General features: G+C 34.1%; 1 protein-coding gene and 1 pseudogene across 1 annotated transcript; one reads left to right on the top strand and one right to left on the bottom strand.

The window, feature by feature from the left end:
* The first annotated feature begins 1,693 nt into the window (after positions 1 to 1,693).
* On the top strand, positions 1,694 to 6,331 carry LOC143066237 (uncharacterized; annotated as a pseudogene).
* Positions 6,332 to 14,086: 7,755 nt separating this feature from the next.
* Positions 14,087 to 15,596, bottom strand: LOC143067484 (uncharacterized). Its single transcript, XM_076240791.1, has one exon. It carries the CDS (start codon positions 15,213 to 15,215, stop codon positions 14,238 to 14,240), a length of 978 nt encoding a protein of 325 aa, XP_076096906.1. The 5' UTR covers positions 15,216 to 15,596; the 3' UTR covers positions 14,087 to 14,237.
* Between the last annotated feature and the right edge of the window lie 1,100 nt (positions 15,597 to 16,696).

Genomic DNA, 16,696 nt, shown 5'->3' with positions numbered 1-16,696 from the left:
TTGTCTCTAGTACATGAATTTAACATGTTGAATCTGTATCGTTAAGAAATGTTGTACAATGTTGTTGTTGAATAAAAAACAATGTCATCTTGTATTGGTTCATCATTTGAATTGACATTTATATTTGTATAAAACACTGGTGAAGTGTCTTCAATATTATATGAATTAACTCATAGCAGATGCCAAGATTAAAATTATGTACGCCAGACGTTCTTTTCGTCTACAAAAGATGGACGAAAGATACCAGAGGGACAGTCAAACTCATAAATCGAAAATAAACTGACAACGCCATGGCTAAAAATGAAAAACACAAACAGACAAAAAAAGTACACATGACACAACATAGAAAACTAAAGAATGAGCAACACGAACCCACCAAAAACTAGGGGTGAACTCAGGTGCTCCGGAAAAAAGTAAAATCACAAAAATAATGAACTTAGAGGAAAATCAATTCGGAAAGTCCATAATCACATGGTAAAATCAAATAACAAAACGCATCAAAAACGAATGGACAAGAACTGTCATATTCCTGACTTGGTACAGGCATTTTCAAATGTAGAAAATAAGTAAGAGTAAGTAGATCCTGCTCCACATGTAGCACCCGTCGTGTTGCTTATGTAATAGCAACTCCGGTGAATAGTTTAATTCGGTAAGTCACATTCATGAAAGGGAAGGGGATTGTAGTTACGACGTAAGGAACATATCCGATATCATTTGTGAAACGGTCATTCCATAATGGTCAACCAACTCGTAATGACGTCCGTAAAATTTACGAAGGGATGATTTCAACTTCACCATTGGAAACTCTTGGTTTAATAGCTTCGTTGTGAGCAGCAACCCTCTATCAAATCAAAGAGCAGATTGCTCTGAGGGATACGATTGCCGTTGTTTCATTGACACATGTACATGTATACATGTAGCTGGATAATATTATTTTCAAAACTAATTCAACTGTACGTTTAAAATAGTTACAAAATAGCCAATCACGGATAAAAGTGTATGAACAATGTAATCGGGCCTATGTTTTATTTTTGTACTATCAATTCCAAGTTTACTTTCCACAGCAGTCACTGAGACTCAGACTCACAGGCACTTGTTTCTATCCATTGAAAGACCCACTATCAACGTATATTTACTCGTAAATATACGTTGATAGTGGGTCTTCCAATGGATAGAAACAATTGCCTGTGCTCAGCAGTGGCGGATCCAGAAATTTACATAAGTCGGGGCCCACTGACTGGTCTAAGAGGGGGCCCGCTCCAATCACGCTTCAATGATTTCCTATATAAGCAACCAATTTTTATCCCAAATAGGGGGGGGGCGGGCCCCCTGCCCCCCTCTAAATCTGCCTCTGCTCAGACCACAGGAGTTTGAAATCCTATCAATAAGGGGGTAAAAATATACCAAAGTCGACTATCACAGTAGAGCTTCTCTCTTCGATGTGCTCAGACTGAGAGAAGGTATTTCACTTCGTATCTTATCACCTATTTTCCTACAGTAATTCTAGGAGAAACCCCATTCCTAACTCTTTAAATATTTAATTTCCTTTGGGTCAGTGATCATGACTCCTTTCCGTACACATTTATCGGTTTAAAATGCGATCGTTTTTAATACGACGTTTATTGACAGAACGAGCTAATACTCGACTAACTCGAATAATTACAGCGCCCCCGTACGGTCATTGTCCTCCAGAATGATCGAAGTGATCGTAATATAACGACTGGATTATTCGGGTTAACACTCGACGTGTTCTTTTGATTTAGAATTCACGGAAGTTACTTCCGGAAGGGAGACAACTCGAAACGATAATATGGAAGACTCTATTTCGTCTGAAGGGGTGTTCTACGATGAGGACAACATTTATTTTAATTTAAATGATGTATATGATTTAAAATTATGCAACAACAATAACCTTCAATAGTAGAAATACATAGAAAAGATCCCATGAGTTATAAATTAATTAATTGAGTGGAGAATCCACAGCAACCACTCAATCTAAAACCCCTTGAAGTCAAGAAAACTACGCATGCGCATAATTTCCAAAACAAACCCTGGAGCAAGAACGTATATTAAATGTTTATTAAACGACCTAGATGGTTCTCTATTTCTTTATAGAAGTACAATCTCAAATATCAGTTTTATAACGGTAACATATAAGAAAAACTCCACTTCAGTTCTTAAATGACGGAAGTAGATTTATCGGAATTCAGAGAACTCTCGCATTTTATCAAAAACTGGGAATTCCCTCTGACGTGTTTCTAAATTTATAAAAATACTAAATATAAATACTGCTTAATTCTGATTTTCCGTGTTGTTTAAAACACGCATATAATTCAAGGGAATTATCAAACATGAAGATTATGAAAAGAACATTATAGGAAAGTTGTTGAAGTTCAATCTCTTTGTTTGTTTTTACCTTTTAAAGCAAGACAATCATAATAATCTGAGATGTTCTTTAATGTTTAGAAGAAAACGATTGACGTGAGGGCAATGCTCTGAGCCACCGGTATAAGTCTACAGATTGCTTGAAAGCAATCGTATCCCAAAAAATCATTATAGGAAATGCAAGCACGGGAATATCGTATCAATTGGGGGATATATACCTCGTATGCAGGTGCTGCTGGAATGTTGCTACTTAGAAATGGAAAGTTCACAATTGGAAAGCTGAAATCATCTCTTTTGTCTTAAAGTTTTGTTTTCAACCGACCGTCATCGTTAATTTCTAGATGTAGATGTAAGTCAAGATATGAGGCCGACTTAACTGTATCTGTAGTATCCTTTATCTCTAGTTCGATGGGATAGATGCGTTCCATATAGTCACCAAATTTTGAATTATTTAGTGAAAGAACATAACCTATATAGCGGAAAGTAGAGTTAAAGGATATCGCTAACTTCTTATCTTTCTTTTAAGAAGTTCCTGTATTCAGTCTCATAATAATTAAGAAACAAGTCGGCAAGAAGATGAGTACAGTTTGTTCCCATTGGAATACCGACCGTCTGTTGAAAAACACGTCCTCCGAACGTAACAAATATGTTGTCAATCAAGAAATCAAGCATCCTGATAATGTCAGTTTCAGAGAATTTTTTGTTTGAATCAGAGTTATCCTTTACAAAGTAGAATTTATCCCTCCCTAAGAAAAAATACTTGTATCTACGTTGGCCATTCTTTTTTATGAAACAAAGCAATACCAATTCTTTCAATTTGTATTTTAGTTTTAAATGTTGAATACTTGTGTAAAGTGTAGAAAAGTCAAATGTTTTACTACTATTACAAGATATGAAAGAGAGTTAGATTGTATGTACTCTAACAGATCTTTGGAATTTTTAAGTATCCACATCTGATTCACGCCAATAACTGTGAAGACCGTCCTTGATTGCTTGTAAAATAGATGTTAATAATGAAGAAAGAAGTTTCGGGGAGCACTTAGAAGACCCAGCAATATACCATTGTTTGTAAGGACACTTACGTAGATTAGGTATCCAATACAGTGATGGAAGATCCAGTTCTTCATCTTTGGTCATAGAACAGACCTATGATTATCCAGGATTTCCTCTTTGATATGTGTCGTGAGGGCATATGTTGAGTTTCCAAGTGAATAATAACATGTACACGACATATATACCCTTCTGCTTTTATTTTAAATATCTTGCAACACTTTAAACATTTTCTTCTCTTGTACACTTTTTTATTCTCAATATTATTAACATATTATCAATCAAACAATCCATCAAATTTAGCATCGAGTTACATAACACAAATATAACTCAGATCAAGTTCAAATATGTGTTTCAAATTCCTGAGTTTAATACACTCCTTGGAAGGTTATAAAAGCAATACATGATCGGGTTTCATTTATAATGTTCAAGTTATACCAATGCCATACATTTCGGCTCACTTGCCCTCACTTGGTACTGTCTGCCTGTCTTTTGAATGTTTTCGTAAATTTTAACAAATATCTTCTCTGAAACCACTAAAAGATTAAGTTAAATTTTGGCACAAATTGCATTGAGGCGATTAAGATCAAAGTCTGTGATTTTTATAAATTAATTAATTAAAAATTATATTTAACACTTAAATGCTTTCTTTTATTCCAGGTCATATGCAATGCCTTGTGGTATATAACAGACAAGCAGATTACTATAAATGATGCCACGTTTCATAAGTCCCACCTTCAGTTGATCAGAATACAAGTTAAAATGACATAAAAAGAAAAACAAAGAAAAGTCATCCCCTTTCAAGTGGTCTTTTGAATTTTCATGCTGAGGCACTTTTCAGTTTACTAACAAAACCATACACGAACTATTCACCTGCATGGAAAGAAATGGCTGAAAATTCAAAGCTGATACTTTTCTGGGATATAAAAAGTATTTAGATGATAAAGCGCAGGAATCCGAGGAAAACATGAAAAGTGATCATAAAGTAAGAACAGTAGATAAACATGCCACAATTGAACACGGAAATGGTACACAGTTTGTAAAATCAAATTACTCAATAATTGAAAATGAGAACCGAATCCAGTAATATTTGATGAAATATTTGGAAAATCAGTTCGAAAACAACACAAAAAGATATCGTTTCTTTAGTGAACTCTAGTTATCTTTTCCAATATAATCAAATACTGTATTGGTGGACCAATATTTACAACAGTTTGCGTAGTACAGAATGCACCCAACCGAACTGAACCTAAACTTTTAGCACAAGGAGCAAGGATGGTACAAAACATGAGACCTCATTTAAAGTAATAGCACAGTAGAGCACAAAAAGTTACATTGCCAAAATACAACCAAGTGTTGTTGCTTTGATTTATAGTGAACTGGCACTTGATGTGTCAACTTCTAACCACCCTGATATGCAAAAGAGACTCAGAATGATTTTCTATGGGGAACAAGATCTTATATAGACTTGCGACATTTAAACCTGGGTCGTCCTTCTCGCACATTTGATACTTTCTTTGATGTTTAGGGAAAATGGTTGAAGAAGTCACTGCCGCTGATGATAAGCGACCTGGGGTTGCTCATATGGCACATTGGATGTAACTTTCTGATCTGATAAAACAAGCAACAGAAAAATGTTCACCTGACACCTTGATTCCACCCAAAAGTTTAGTACGTCTTCAATTTGCACCTTCTAACCCATATACCAAAACAGCACTGAATTTTACCAGTCGTCTCAATACTCAACATACAATTCAGAGGAGACAATTAGGAGTTCAACATCCTGATGATCCTTATTGTGCTGCAATTTTAAAATATCAGTTGAAACGGCAAAATATGTAATGCTATTCTTCTCCGATGACAAAGCAAAGGTTCCTGTTGGTAATCCCGGATGTTCTGTATCAACTGGAGTAAGGAGGAGACAGATCATAGCTACCGTGACAAATCAGATTGTAGCTTTGGACCATTACATGACTTCTGCATCTTTGACACTAAGTGTTGTACTTCATTGTTCTACCTGACAACACAGAAAAATCGTTTGTTCGGGGACAGGTGTACATACCAATGAATGATTCAGTATTCCAAGCTTCGTCTCCATTAAGACATCCAGCCATGCTTAAGAATATCATAGATGTAAACTACAATGAGGAAATACTTTGGCATCACTGAAAATAGCTAGTATTTGTCTATTCAAAGAGTTTAACTTGGACTTGTTTATAACAGCTAGATGTGCATCGGGGCATAGCTTTAGGAATCCCGCAGAGCGTGTCATGTCTGTTCTGGACTATGGTCTTCAGAACTGTGCAACAGAAAGAAAGATGCTGGATGAAAAAAAATGTTTTTTTAAGGGAATCAACAGTATGCCAGAGAGAAGAAAACATTCTGAATTGAAGGAAAAATGAACTGAGTCTATTGAATCAGTTCAGTCAATAGTAAGAAACCGGTTTCAAATTCTCTCTTTGAAATATGAGCAAATGAGAGGTGTTGATCCAGCCACAGACGAGGAAATACATGTCATAAAACCACATGTACGAGAGATATTTCCCTAACTTAATCTGTCTAAGTTGCAAAAAGTAAATACACAGAAGGCCAAAGGACATAGTGAATGGAAAGATAAGAACTGCATTGGAACATTGTACACATTCCAGATAAAATATGTGTTCATGAAACTAGTTGCTTGCATAGAAAGTTGGAAAATGAATACTTGAACTGTATACCAAATCCAATGTTAGATGAAGGTAAAGAACACTTTAAGCCATACGAGGTTCTGAAAGAAGCAGAAACAACAGAAAGTGACAAATCCTAAAACCAAAAAAGCAAGATACACGAAGTGAAAAAGAGAGGAAAAGAAAATGTCTCAATTATGAGTGAAAGAGCAGCAGCCCCTGAGGAAAAACAAGAAGATTTGATATATGTCTTAACTATTCCACGACACAAGATTACATTTGAACATGTCTGATTTATAATCCAGTTTAACATTTTAAAGCACAATAACAGTGCTTTTGTAATATTGCTGATCTTCATCCTTTGGGTTATGAATTTATTTGGAATAACATATTATGAGGTATACTGGACATGACTTGAGAAATTTGTCGGATGTTTTTGAAAAGCAGAGGACATTGTTTGTTCCGATCTCCTTTTCCCTTGACTTACCATACTTATAATATACTTTTTATGTAGAATTTCTTTGAAATTAACTAAAATTAAAAGTGTTTCTCAGCTAGTTGAAACCCCTGGGCTAAATTATGATTGCAGATCCTGGTTAATAGAGGTCGGTCATTTTAAGACGTATCAACCGTATCATATACGTTGACGTATCCGCATTTACAGATACACCAAAAAACAGTATATGATCCCGAGCTTTAATTTTATGTACTTTCAATAATGCAAATGGGGGACTGATTAATTTCTAATGCAGTAATTTATATACCCTCACGACACTTACCAAAGAGGAAATCCTGGATAATCATAGGTCTGTTCTATGTTCCTTTGGAATTTCAACCAAAGATGAAGAACTGGATCTTCCATCACTGTATTGGATTCCTAAACTACATAAGTGTCCTTACAAACAACGGTATATTGCTGGGTCTTCCAAGTGCTCCACGAAACCTCTTTCTAAATTATTAACATCTATTTTATCAGCAATCAAAGACGGGCTTCAAAGTTATTGTGAAACTGCCTATTCTAAAGGTGGCGTGAATCAGATGTGGATACTTAAAAATTCAAAAGATCTTTTAGAGTACATACAATCTAACTCTCTTTCATCTTGTAACAGTATTAAAACATTTGACTTTTCTACCCTGTACACAAGTATTCCACATTCCAAACTAAAAGACAAATTGAAAGAGTTGATATTACTTTGCTTCATAAAAAAGAATGGCCAACGTAGATACAAGTATTTTGTCTTAGGGAGGGATAAATCCTACTTTGTAAAGAATCACTCTGATTCAAACAAAAAATTCTCTGAAACTGATATTATCAAGATGCTTGATTTCTTGATTGACAACATATTTGTTACGTTCGGAGGACGTGTTTTTCAACAGACTGTCGGCATTCCAATGGGAACAAACTGTGCCCCTCTACTCGCCGACTTGTTTCTTTATTATTATGAGGCTGACTTCATGCAGGAACTTCTTAGGAAGAAAGATAAGAAGTTAGCAATATCCTTTAACTCTACTTTCCGCTATATAGATGATGTTCTTTCACTAAACAATTCAAAATTTGGTGACTATGTGGAACGCATCTATCCAATCGAACTAGAGATAAAGGATACTACAGATACAGTTAAGTCGGCTTCATATCTTGACTTACATCTAGAAATTGACAATGAGGGTCGGTTGAAAACAAAACTTTACGACAAAAGAGATGATTTCAGCTTTCCAATTGTGAACTTTCCATTTCTAAGTAGCAACATTCCAGCAGCACCTGCATACGGGGTATATATCTCCCAATTGATACGATATTCCCGTGCTTGCATTTCCTATCATGATTTTCTTGATAGAGGTTTGCTGCTCACAAGGAAGCTATTAAACCAAGAGTTCCAAATGGTGAAGTTGAAATCATCCCTTCGTAAATTTTACGGACGCCATCACGAGTTGGTTGACCGTTATGGAATAACCGTTTCACAAATGATATCGGATATGTTCCTTACGTCGTAACTACAATCCCCTTCCCTTTCATGAATATGACCTACCGAATTAGACTAATTACCGGATTTGTAATCACTTAAGCAACACGACGGGTGCCACATGTGGAGCAGATTCTGCTTACCCTTCCGGAGCACCTGAGATCACCCCTAGTTTTTGGTGGGGTTCGTGTTGTTTATTCTTTAGTTTTCTATGTTGTGTCGTGTGTACTATTGTTTTTCTGTTTGTCTTTTTTATGTTTAGCCATGGCGTTGTCAGTTTGTTTTAGATTTATGAGTTTGACTGTCCCTTTGGTATCTTTCGTCCCTCTTTTAGGAAATATCGAGTTTTTGTGGAATATGTAACCCGACTTTTAAAGATATTTCGGATAGTTGGAAGTTTACAGGCATGATAGGAGTGAATACGGTTAAATCGTTTGTATGTATGAACTTATCGCGTAGAACCAAATTGTTAATTGACAAATAGAGTGATACTCAGTACTTTTCTACTACCTTTTATGATCAAATCGCAAATGAACAATATTCAAAGTTCCTTACATGTATTTAAGTAGTACATTTGATTTTTTTTTGTGTTTATTCATATAAGATCTTGAAATATTTTTTAACTAGATTGTTAAAGGATTGTGTACGATATTCGTGTACCTGCCCTACATTGGCTCCTTTTTAAGGGCATGTAAAAGTAGTTGATAGAACTCCTTATTTTCACAAGACACCACAAATATTGAAAGTGTATGTTTGATTGTTTCAAAGAGATATCAAGTAGTTGGTTTCATTTTTAAATGAAGCATGGTCTTATTAATAAGCTTGGGATCACATAATATTTTTTGATATATCTGCAGATGCGGATACGTCAACGTATACGATACGGTTGATACGTTTGTAAATGACCGACCTCTAGAGCATTTGCATTAATCAAGTATTTACTGGCGTATCCGTATCGACGTATCGTATAACACGTATATGAGGAAAGGATAAATTAAGTCAAGTTGGTCCCGATGAAAATATTTTATAATGCATTTAATTTTAATTGAGATCGGGATAAAATCATTATTGTAAACAAATCTGGTCGATACGTATACGTCGATCCGTGCACGTATCCTGATACGTGTATAATGAAAATGCTCTAATAGTTGTTCATGCAGTCTGACATGCATCATTTTTTCATCTATTTTCAAAGCAGATGCACTCGTCTCATAATTTTTTCCCCAGGTATATAGGAATTTTTTTTTCTGAGACGAGTGCCTGTGAGCAGATGTTAGAACATCACTGAATGCATTACAATACCACTCACATTGTCTATATGTTACGAAGCTGTGCTCATTATAATAGAAATCAAACATATACAAGTGCATGTATTCATGTACATGTACAAGACTTTGATAGATTTTGAAAGAAATAAAAAAGATAAAAAAAATTGTTTTTTAGCGGATTTTTTTTCAACTAAATTTTCAAACAGTTAAATATAGACTTTGCATATAGATTTTTTTATTCTGCAATATCATATGTTAACAGATGTACATTTACTGATATTCATATGTTAACAGATGTACCTGTACTGATATTCATATGTTAACAGATGTACATGTACTGATATTCATTTGCATAACGGTTGATTTCTATCGAACATACTTTATACTATGGAAAAATAATGTTAAAACACTACAAGCCAATTAGCATTATGCAGAGGGTGACTAAGAACTAAAGGGTTCATACATAAGAAAAAGCTTTTTAAAAAGCGTACAGTGCAAGCAGTTATGAATATGTACATTTTAGATGCAAAGTGAAAAGCATAGCATTTATATATACCAGTTGCAAGGTGAAAGTAGGTAAGAGGAAATAATTTGAATATTAAATAAGCATACAACAAATAACAACATATCAAACATAAATTGATATCATGGATGTTAAAAAAAGAGGAGGGAACCTACCTACCGACCCTATTTTTTTCAGGGCGTTACTGGGACACATGCATATATATTTAGTTGGCCTAATAATTAAATAGCTTGACTCTAAAACGTCACGATATACTATAAACCAACTAATTTTCTCGAGTAATTTATTTCATCGACTTTCGCCAGTAGAAAAATAGCGTGAATGTCAAAGAGTTGGATATTCCTTAAATAATATAAATCAAGTAAAATTGAAAATCGCGAAATTAAATCGCCGCGAGTTAGTCGAGAAAGGAATAAACGCAAAATAAAAGTATCTGCAAAAGTAATTTGGTTTTACAGCATTGAATCTATGAAAATTCTAAGGCTAGAAATGTCCTACTGCAAGTATACTACAAGTAATATAAATATAGATGTGTCATAATGTATAGTGCGATTCGTCAAGTCTTTTAAAACTATTAAATATATAAAGAAACATTGTCTGGAGCTTGTATTCCAGTGATTGTCGTTTTTTGTCGTATAATATATTTGTGTTTTTCGTTCATTATTTTGTATACAAATTAGGGCGTTAGAATTATGATTTGAATTGTTTTACATTTGTCATTTCGGAGCATTTTTTAGCTACAGTGTATATGGAATTAACTAGGCTCATTGTTGAAGGCCGTGTGCGACCTATAGTTGTTAATTTCTGTGTCATTTTCTCTCTTGTGGAAAGTTGTCTCATTAGCACATCTTCTTTTTTTTAAATAAACAAAAACCAAGCGGAAACACAATCGGGATGTTAATAATTTCGGTATTCAGTCACCATTTAATAAACACTCATTCATTATGGTATTCAGTGAATAAAATGATTGAAGTTATCTCCCCTTTACCCTATATGAAAACGTACATCTCATTTTACAAAACAAACTTTCTTCTTTGTAATAGGCACCTACGTTTTAATATTTATACTGTGTCATATATAAAACTTATTCGTTTAGTGTATGTTTTCTTGTTTTTTTTTTAATTTTCTGTTTGCAGGAGCCTGTTTTTCAGTAGTTGCCGTTTGTTGGTGTGGCTTTTAAGTGTTTCTCGTTTCTTCTTCTTATATAAATAAGACCATTTGTTTTTACTGTTTGAATTGTTTTACTCCAGTCATTTTGGGGCCCTTTATAGCTTGCTGTTCGGTATGACCCAAGGTTCCGTGTTGAAGGCAGTACTTTGTAAAAAAAATTGAAATTTTTATACTTTGTGTCTCATTTGAAAACCCTTCACATCTTATTTATATAGAAAAGAAACTGCAACATGTATGGCATGTACATTGTAGTTATATGGTCTGCCGCATAAGCTCCAATCATTTGAGTCAATCAACACCTTCTGATTTTTCATCTTAATGGACGATTCTGAATATAATATGTCTTAAGCTTTATATTGATTTAATGTTGGTTGCTTAACAAGTATTTCATGCATATTGAAATATGCGGGATGTATAAGTACAGAGCCACGTCATTTCTAACAAAGAAACACAAAAAGGCTATAGACCATGCTTGGTTCAATTTGATTCAGTAGTTTCCGAGGTTTTTTTTGTAAAAGTTAACGGATGACAATCGAATACAAGCACAGAGAATGCCAAGTGCCGGAAGAAGTTCACAGTGGCTCATTGGTCCATCTGAACAATTAACTAATAGAATAAACTATGAAAGATAACAATTAAAAATAACATGCAGAATGTATATCAGACTTTCTTATATTGTGGTGGTTCTTGTTTGAAAAAAAAACGAGTAGTAATTCAATGATATGACATTCTTTAGTTTTTGCTCAGTTGTGAATGTGTTTTGTCGGTTGTAAAATACCTATATTACAGAGAAAAATATGTTTGAGGATTTTCGTTGTAGTTTTTTTTTTTTTTTTTGAAACGTTTGTTCTTCCACTAGAACAAACGGAGCCTTTGGTACAAAAATAAATGTATCCATGCAGGTCTTAATAATATAGTCCCTGTCTAGACACTTCATTATTGTTGTACGTCTTTATTTTTTGGTGTCATATTTGTGTTGATGGCAGATATTTGATAGTTTCTTTTTAATGCTTTTCCATATATCATGATATAAATAAAAAGATCTCTTCACAAGAGACTAAATGAACACAGAAATTAACAACTATATGTCATCGTATGGCATTCAACATCGAGCAAAGCCCATGCCGCATAGTCAGATATAAAAAGCCCCGAAATAACAAATGTAAAACAACTAATTCAAATATACGACAAAAAAAAAAAACAACCTAAAAAACATAAATGTAACACTGCAACAAACGATAACCACTGAATTACAGGCTCCTGACTTGGGACAGGCGCGTATATACAGAATGTGACGGGGTTAGACATATAAACGGTATTCCAATTTTACCCTAATCTAGGACAGTGGTGTAACAGTACAACATAAGAACGACGCATAACAAGGTGCTCCGCAGGGCGCAGCTTTATACGACCACAGAGGTCGAACCCTGAACAGTTGGGGCAAGTATGGAAACAACATTCAAGCTTGATACAGCTCTGAATTTGGATTGTGATAAAACATTTTGACATAATATAGGTTTCTGACACAAAACAAATGTCAATATCTTACAAATCTATTGCGCAATCCTGTGCAATTTAAAAAGATTTCTTCTTGAAACTTTTCAAAAATTTGAAATTTGCGAAATTTTGGAGAGAAAAATTGTGTAACCTCTTAAAAAAACGTTTTGATTCCCCCTTAAAGCAATTACCCCAAAACTCCATCCAATCCTATCCATTGTAGTATATAAGGAACTTTTAAGTACAATTTCAGAGAGATCCATACACTTAAAACACAAGTTACTGTCTGGAAACTAAAAAAATGCTTGTTTTAGCCCTTTTTTTGGCCCTTTATTCCTACATATTCCGGGATAACCCAAAACTGAATCATAGCCTCCCCTTTGTAATATGGAACTTTGTGGTACAATGTCAGAGAGATCAATATAGTCACACACAAGTTATTGTCCGAAACCTAGAAAATTGCTTGTTTTTGACCCCTTTTTGGCCCTACACTAATTGTCCCATAACCCTTAAATTAAATCCCAATCTTCTGCTAATGGTATTTAATATTGTGGTACAATTTTAGAGAAATTGAAGTACTTATACACAACATATTGTCCTGAAACTAGAAAAAAAATGCTTGTTTTGGCCCCTTTTGGCCCTCAATTTCTAAACTGTTTGCCCCATAACCCTTAAATTAAATCTCAACCTTCTAAGTGTGGTATTAAACATTAAGGTACAATTTCAGAGCAATCGGAATACTTAAACACAACTTATTATCCTGAAACTACATAAATGCTTGTTTTGGGCCCTTTGTGCCCCTAATTCCTAAACCCTTGGGACCATAACCCTCAAAATCAATCCCAACCTTCCTTTTGTGGTTATAAACATTGTGTTAAAAATTTTATTGATTTTTATTACCTTATAAAGTTATTATCCAGAAACCATCTGTCTTCGGACGGCGCTGACGACGACGTGATACCAATATATGAACAATTTTTTTTTAAATTTTTGCGGTCGTATAAAAATCATATGCAAAAGGCTTACTTCATTAGATGGATACAAATAAATATATACATCTAACAAAAACACAGAGTGGACGTGGCCGTGTACTTGTACATCCCAACAATAAAAAAACAAGATCTCACAGTTACTGACAGCTAGTTCATAGCCACGCACAACTAAACAAAACATTTTTGCTATTTGGTGGGTTCTCAGTATATTTATTACGTACATATTTTATGAAAATTGGATCTGCCGTTTACCTTATTAAGTCTGTTTTGTCACTACAATGAGAACTTTGATGATAATCTACTAAACTATTTTGATATATTTGACATGTCTGATTTTAATAGTTCGAACATAGAATAGATTTTACGGAAGCTAATTATTGTGAGCAACAGGTTGGTCTGACTTAACACTACACATTGTTCCATGTTTTGTTCCTGGCCGAGGATGAGATAAATAAACCAGATTGAATAAAAACTAAACCCGACATTCACTTGGTTGTTCAGTAGTCTTGCACTAGTTTCAAGCGGAGTAAAGGGACGATATCAACATGTACAATGTACGAAATAAAAAGAAATATTTGCAAATTCTAGTACATGTATTAAATGTATTAAAGCACCGTTTAGACAATGCAGTTGAGCAGTTCCAGATTATGTATCAGATAAATATAAATTTTAAAACTATGTCCTTAAAGAGTACAACATATTAACATTTCAACAAGATATACAGATTAAAGCTTTTCAGAAATAGTTCCTGTACTATTGTCTACTATGGTTGCTGTGATTTCAATATAATTTTGATCTTGGACTGTTGCTATTTTATCGGTACAACCATCGATACAATTTTCCGTTTCTAAAACATTGTTATCGCCTGTTATAGATATATCTTTTAGATCATTTGTCAATGTGTCTTTATCTATATTGTCTATCTTTTTGCTCGCTTGAATTTCTTTGTAATCTCCTGTTGTGTCTGACCGTTTCGCTTCATTTGTTTGACATTCTGAATCTTTGTATTTCGAGTTAACACTTTCATTCCCACTACTAGTTGACGATTTGATTGATTTAGAATCGTCAGAATCGGAACCATTCTTTATACAAGTATTTGGAATCGCTTCAGTTATCGCAACATCGGGCTTGTATTTTTGGACACCGTTTTGATGTCCATGCGGACGTGTTTGATCAATCTGGTATCTCGATTTCAATTGTATATCAACATCAGCTGTTTTAGTTTTCACACTGTCTTTCCTGTGACTTCTTACGATGTTATTTTGTTCCGTTTTCCACTCTTTATAAGCTATTTGAAAAGCTCTAGACATCACAAGAGCCATAGACTTGGCTTTTTCAGGGGTGCTGCATAGCACTGCATGACACAGTAATCTAGGACTACTTTCTTCTTTTGATATCCAACTAAATATTTTTCCATTAGCAATGCTCTCGGCGTTACAAAACGAAATATTTTCTATTGGAAATAACTTTCCTTCGTCTTTCTTTTTATCCGAATCTTTCATAAATATTCCATGAATGTTAATAACCGTTGTCACTTTATTCATCGCTTTCTCCTCTCCCGAATTATCCCATAGTTTCTGTACAGGTGCATTGGTACATCCAGTTCCATTTGGAACATATACTTCTACATCACCAAGATATCGAGTTTTGAAAACTGGGTCAGAATCCGTGATTTTTGCACGAACTTTCGAAGAAACAAACATTTTCAAACAGTTTTCTATTAAAATTTCAAATACCACATTCAAGATTACTAAGAACGATTAAAAACAACAAAACAGATATTGTCATGTCGATCACAAATCAATTGTTTGACGGATTTAATTTATTTGATGAATCACACAATTCTAGCCTTAAGGCTACAACATCAATTTACATATACTAATTTTCCTATAAATTAAGACATATTTCACCTTCGAGTCCTTTTCCGTCGTGTACTATCCCCGTTGTTAAGTTTTCGCTGATAAGAAAATTAATCGTTTAAAATATTCGATAAACGAAATCTATCATTAAAAGAAGCATTCCGGTTTAAGGAAATTTGCATTGTCAAACAATTCAATTTTCGAAGGAGAAGTTTGAAGTATGATAAGTAAACAAACATAAGTAAGAGGTTCCTATCACATGGTACTCCTACATTATATATGAATTTATCTTTATGATCGTAGTGGGTATTGATCTCTCTGTTAGGTCTATGGCGACCATTTGATCTGTTTGAATAGCTTGGTATCCCAGTAGATATAACCAAATGTCCAAATTAAACTTTAATGAAATTTTATTGCACGTTTTATGGATTATTTTTTATCAATTTGGACAACCTCAGTCTCAGTAGGTGTTTAGTTTATACATTTTTGCGATACCATTTAAATTCTCAATTTGATAACAAACAAAAAAAACAATAAAAGAACAACAATAAAAACAAAATAATAATAAAACTTCAGTACATCATTTTTTTTATTGGATAATATCATTGCGAAGCTTTATACAAGTCAATGTCTCAAATAATCATAATGAAGACTGCAAACTTAGGTAGGCACTACTACATTTGCGGGCATTCAGTGGGGATTTGCAAATTTTACGTTTGCGCACATCTTTTAACTACATTTTCGCGCATTGATTTTTAATAATAATAATTGAAATAATATATGTATTTGAAGAGAGTGACTCATTTGGATTTAACCAATTTTGAATAAGGCTCTCTACATACATATAAACAAAAGACATGAACGAAACTTTAAATATAATTTCAGGAAAACTTGAAATTTTGTTCAAATGTGAAAGGCTCTGTCAACATTTTTCTTTTAATTTTTAGTAGAAAATGAGCTTTATTGTTGTTTTAGAGTGCCCTCTATATAGCTCATCAAAGTATAGGAATACATTCTACCACCTTAAGTCATTAAGAAAAGTTGCGCCATGACGCAGACATACTTTCGTTTGTCAGAAATCAGGGGTCAAATCAATAGAGTTTTCCGTATCGACAGAACACTTGAGTCCGGGTATATTTCATGGCTATGTACCGTAAAGGGTTGCAAAGACATTATTAAAACTGATTTACAACAGTCGTTCTAACTTTTAACGAAGAACATACACCGTGTTCTTCTAGACTCGAGCGTGGCTGCTAGCTTGAGTCTGGTCTAGATCTATTATTTACCTATATAGCTAACTATATTTACCCATAAAATGAATGCAC

This window comes from Mytilus galloprovincialis, chromosome 3 (genome assembly GCF_965363235.1).
Source record: "Mytilus galloprovincialis chromosome 3, xbMytGall1.hap1.1, whole genome shotgun sequence".
NCBI lineage: Eukaryota > Metazoa > Mollusca > Bivalvia > Mytilida > Mytilidae > Mytilus > Mytilus galloprovincialis.
The sequence above is the reverse complement of the archived record's forward strand: the minus strand, read 5'-3'. Positions and strand labels throughout refer to the sequence as shown.

What these genes read in the sequence shown, in the direction of transcription:
- LOC143067484 (XM_076240791.1), bottom strand. Translation starts at nt 15,215, where the DNA reads ATGTTTGTTTCTTCGAAAGTTCGTGCAAAAATCACGGATTCTGACCCA.